We start from the raw sequence: 5,401 nt of genomic DNA, 5'->3' as shown, positions 1-5,401 counted from the left end.
GATTAAAATAATTATTATAGTCCCATCAATCTTGAATACTTGCAATAGTTTGACTAGCACACGTGTCAATGTAAAAAATTATACCATATGTTATTAAAAATTTTGAAAATATAATACATGAAAATGAACCTCGATATTAATCCGAAAACATATTACACAATTACATTGATGGGAGTAAATCACGCAAGATAGTTAAAGTAGAGCTTCTGAAAAGGTTTAAAGTCAAAACTTGTCAACTAAAATGAAAAAGAAAAAAAAAAAAAAAGAAAAACGATGATACATCATACCCAATCGGTTATCAAGTAGGGTTTGATAACCAATAGTTATTATCTTAAAAATTGCCAAATGTTTTCTAGTTATCCAATTTATTAGTGGTTTGCTAAATTATGACTTATGTATTCAGTTCCTTCAACACTTCGAATACTTCCTTGTCCTTCCAGCTGATTTTCCATCTCAACTGATATAATTGTATCAGATCTTTCAGGACTGCTGCGTTCTATTACGCGGTTGCTAGACTCAATACTAAGCCTTTTCCAAAGTTATAGTAAGTGAAGGGATCTACAGAGTTCAGAGCTTTAATGTATGTGGTTAAGCCTATGTTTATTGTGGTTAAACATATGCATATGGTGTGTAATAATGTTCATAGATATCACGGCTGCTCTGAATGTTTCGCAGATCGATTGTCTAGTCTGTTTAATGATTTTACAAAGACCAAGTCTCTTTTGTTAAGCTTTGAGTACCATACTTAAGCTGCTAGGAAACTTGGTTTGAAGTAACATGCAAAGAGATTGTTTCATAATTGGTCATACAAATTACTAAAAACTTATTTTCTATTGCTTTGCACCATTTTTTTGCTTTGCACCATTTCTAAGTGTAAGATGGTTTAACGAGACTTGTAAATCTTCAACAACAATTTCATGAAATTATAACTGTATTAACATCAGTCCATCCTGTTAGTACTTACCACATAATGTCGTTTATTAGCATCATCACCTTTGTACCACTTAATAAATGTAAGGCTTCGGACATGTATGACTCTGTTATCTAAAAGAATATAAGATCGTAGACTGTTAGCAGTTAAAAAAACATAAAATTGTTTAAAACCTCAAATGTATCCCTACTAGTTGATTTTCAAAAAATGGAAGGAGATACTAAAGGTTTTTTTGGGATACCATTATTGATATCATTCTTATTCTGCTTCCTTATAGATCGCTCCCACTTCTTCCAATGACTTATCTGTAGTGTGTGAGGAGCATTCAGCACAAATAGTGATCTATCAGTTCGCCGGAGTTGTTAGAGCTCTCAAAGCTGTCTAAAGTTATAGAAATTACCTTCACTTCTCCTAGAAGAACCGTCAATGTACAACACGCCACATGAACAATTGCTAATATAAAGATAAGGATATGGAGTTCATGAAGTACACCAATAGATACAAAAGAAACCTTGCCCTACACAATTACAAAATGTGGATGATAAGATTGCAGAGGATTTAACCATGTCTACTAAATTTTGTTTATTAAGTTTGACTTTTGAAGTTAATAATCTTAATATTTTTTTGTTGCATTCATTAGTTTGTTAAAATCATTAAGATTCTAAGACAATTAATCACTTTATAATGTGTCACGCTTAACATTCCTACTAAACAGAGTTACATGGGTGATATGACGATTACTCGACTAGATAATGAAATAAGAAGTTCCATGCTCATGATAAAGACACTAATAAAATCTAAACGAGAACACACAAATACACAATGAATTTTGTAGAAAAGCTTGTGAAATTGATCATCAAAAGACTTGTTTCCACAAAATTTTTTTCTATTTAGTTTTAATCTGATTATGTTTCATACTTCCATGCATTTATTTTTAGCTAGAAAACTTTAAGACACGAAAGAGTATTGATGGGCAGGAAGAGGTATCCTCAGCAGCTAGGAGGTGACGTCCTCCATTGGAAATCTGAAGATGAGAGGTAGCTTTACTGGTTGACTTGTGATCGCGACAAGGGATCCAATTCTCGGTCAAATGATCCGATATACACTTATTTGCAATGTCATCTTGGAAAACAGCAAGCAGCAGAGATACAAAGCCCAACAATATCAACTCTGCAAGAGAAGTTTTGTTATGACACAGAACAAGCCGAAAAAACAAGTAATAGAAGGCATGACAGGTACAGGTTGTAATATTTGATCACCTTCTTTGATCTTTTGCAAGGCCTTATAGAGAGATTTTCTTTTCTTGCTTTTCAGCATCTGCAACATACATACTGTTTTAAGTTTTGAGAGATACAAAATTCTAGGGACTAATTACAGTTTAGGAACAAGAGTGGATATCAACTAGCTTAGTTGGTTAAAGTCCTAGGGGTGGCATTCAAGACCTGAGATCGTATTCCTTCTACATCACTGCCTTTGCGGCTCTTTCAACACCAACAAGAAAAACAATAAAAAAAACAGTTTAGGGACAGGAGGGAAAAGACTTGCCTTTCCAAGGTAACAAAGAATATTATCAATGACCCAAGAAATGCCAACAATAACTAACACCACTATGCCAATCACCCACGACGGTGTAGACTCGTAGGGTAGTCCTCCTCCTCCTCCGGCCATCCTTTCCTGCCTAGCTATTGTGCAGTCACTCTTCCCAACTTTCTCAGTAATTTATCCTACGATAACCTTAATGGTTTTATACTATATATTTGTCACAAGTAATGTGCTTGCACATTTGTATTCATAATTTATTAATAATGGAATTAGCTAGCCTAAGAATTGTCAAACATTTTTTAGGAATATTGAAAAGGCAACAACCATTCCTAGTATATTTTCTATGTAAGATGGTATCGAAAATCATTGGAAGGTTAGTCAATCTATTTCAATGGCTTTGCATGGCTATTTTTCGCAATTGATGTCTGCACTCTGCAGTACAGTTCAGGTACTATTGTTTTTACAAACAAGTTAAACACTAAGGTAATACAAATTGTACTATATGCTATACATGTTCGAATAATAAGAATTGTTCAATTATGCATAGAAATTATATACGCGATTAAAAGCCTGTAATGAATGCTATGTGTAATAGTCTATTCCTATAGTTTCGGAAGTGTTGACATAGATATGATTACCTTACCTTGCCATGTCCTTGACTTAGTTCATGAGTTTCTCTTAAAGATTACCAAATGTAAATTAGAATATTATTGAAATACTTAAGGCCAACTAACTAAAGATATATACCATCAGATTATCTGGCTGCTTAGTACAGTCAAATTTGTCTGCTATATACAAGTATATTGACAGCCCTTTATAGCAATTTATCATTCATTATTCTATACCGAAAGTTTATCATAATAGGTACGTGCCTCATAATCGTGGTTTAATATATAGTTTGAAACCTGAAGAATAATGAAGACTAGCTGAGACTTTCTCTCTCTAAGCTAGTTCTTCCTCTGCCATGGCGAGGAGAAAAGCGAAGAAGGATTCGATCAGAGGGGAGGGAAGCGTGCAGAGGATTGTTGATAATGGTGAATTTGTTGATGAAAATGCTTTGCGATCTCATTTGAGAAATGGTGAGGGTTCTTCATTGATTAATTTTGGGAATTTAGAGAATCTGGATGATGTGTTGCTTTCCCCTGAACAATCAATGCATGAGCTAATTCAAGGGTCAAGGATGAAGTCCAGATTGTCAGAATGGATTAATGTGTTGCAATCGAAGGATAGAATGGATGGAACAGTGAATTTCGATGGTCGGAAAAACAGGGTATCTTCTAATGAGGTACCTATTTCTTCATTCTTCTACGAATTTACTGCAATTGTCAATTAATGATGTCTCTGATGAAATTGCATACTGGAATATGAGTATTGTGGCCTTTGTGATTGGGGGAAACCCGTATATGACCTCTTTTACTGGGTTTTGTAATCGTATTTGGGGGGAGAAGAATATTGATAAAGTAATTCCGATTAAGAAAGGGGTTTTTCTGATTAGATTCTTGAATGTTGAAACTAAGGAAAAAGCTCTTAATTCTGCTCATATTTTGTTTGATAATCGACCTGTGTTCTTTAAACAATGGGTTGATGGTATGGAGATTGATTGTGATGAATTCAATAGAATCCCTGTTTGGGTTCAATTGCCTGATCTTCCTTTGAAGTTTTGGGGGAAGAATTGTTTGGAAAAAATTGTGGGTATTATTGGTACTCCAATTAAACCTGATTCTGCTACCCAGAAAAAGGAGAGAGTGAGATTTGCTAGATTCTTGGTTGAGGTTGAATTGGATGGTGAGTTTATGGAGAAAATTGAATTCATAGCTGAGAATGGGACTTTGGTTCAGCAGAAAGTGATCTTTGAATGGAAGCCTAGGAAGTGTGAATCCTGTTTGCAATGGGGTCATGATACAGATGAGTGTAAGAAGGTGAAGAAGGTCTGGAGACCTAAGGTTGTTCAGGATAAGCTTGGTGATGAAGTTGAACAACTTGTTGAGAATGGTCCACTTGTTGATGGTGTGGATCAGGGATTCATTACTTTAAGGAAAAGGCCTGGGGTTAGAAATCCAAGTCCTAGCACTCCTGTTGTGGTTAGAAATTCATTTGCTCGACTTTCATTGGCTGCTGATGATAGTGAGCATGTGAATGATGTTATTGAAAATGTGGTGAATGCTGGTAATATTGGAGTTGATAAGGGTGGCGCCCCCACTCTGGGGCTAGGTGGGAATGGATAGAATGCTTGTGTGGAATGTGAGGGGTATTAATGGCTCCTCAAAACAGAAGGAAGTGAAACACTTTCTTTTGAGTCAGAAGGTTGGTTTATGCTGTTTACTTGAGACAAAAATAAAGTGTGTGAAATTCCCTAGTTTGCATAATAATATGTTTCAAGGCTGGGGTATCACTTCGAATTTTTCTTTGATTAAAGGGGGCAGGATTCTTGTTGCTTGGCTTCCAGATTTTTTCCAGATTCAGATCTTGCAGATTCATGCTCAGTTTATTCACTTGAGAGCGAAGAATATGACAATTTCTAATGAGTATTTTCTAACAGTGGTGTATGGTGTAAATGATAATCTAGGTAGAGAGGAGCTGTGGAGTAGGTTGAAGGAGATGGGTGGTAAAATTCAAGAGCCTTGGATCATTTCTGGGGACTTTAATTCTCCTTTGAATTATGATGACAGGGTGGGGAGACCTATTACTCATTCTGTGATTGATAGTTTTAGAGAATGTGTGGGTGCTTGTGAAGTTCAGGATATGAAGAGTATTGGTGGAAAATTCACTTGGAATAATAAGCAACAGGGTGACAGCAGAGTTTATTCTAAAATTGACAGAACTATGGTGAATGAGGCCTGGATTAGTGTCTTCCCTGATTCTCATGTTCATTACCTTCCTGAGCTTTACTTTGATCATTGTCCAGCAGTGATTAAGCTTGATAAGGAT

At 35.5% G+C, this 5,401-nt stretch overlaps 2 protein-coding genes across 2 annotated transcripts; one reads left to right on the top strand and one right to left on the bottom strand.

Moving 5' to 3' along the window:
- Positions 1 to 368: 368 nt before the first annotated feature.
- LOC145580975 (MLO-like protein 15) lies at positions 369 to 2,599 on the bottom strand. The gene is made up of 7 exons (XM_081638053.1): positions 2,477 to 2,599; positions 2,191 to 2,248; positions 1,887 to 2,101; positions 1,332 to 1,448; positions 1,153 to 1,236; positions 965 to 1,044; positions 369 to 528 (listed from the first exon to the last, which is right to left on the bottom strand). The coding sequence occupies exons 1-7, from the start codon at positions 2,597 to 2,599 to the stop codon at positions 369 to 371; spliced, it is 837 nt and encodes a 278-aa protein (XP_081494179.1).
- Positions 2,600 to 3,837: 1,238 nt separating this feature from the next.
- LOC145580974 (uncharacterized) lies at positions 3,838 to 4,698 on the top strand. Its single transcript, XM_081638052.1, has one exon. The coding sequence runs from the start codon at positions 3,838 to 3,840 to the stop codon at positions 4,696 to 4,698; it is 861 nt and encodes a 286-aa protein (XP_081494178.1).
- The last annotated feature ends 703 nt before the right edge of the window (positions 4,699 to 5,401 follow it).

The sequence above is a fragment of the Chenopodium album genome, chromosome 15 (assembly GCF_948465745.1).
Source record: "Chenopodium album chromosome 15, dcCheAlbu1.1, whole genome shotgun sequence".
NCBI lineage: Eukaryota > Viridiplantae > Streptophyta > Magnoliopsida > Caryophyllales > Amaranthaceae > Chenopodium > Chenopodium album.
This window is presented reverse-complemented; position numbering and strand designations above follow the sequence as displayed.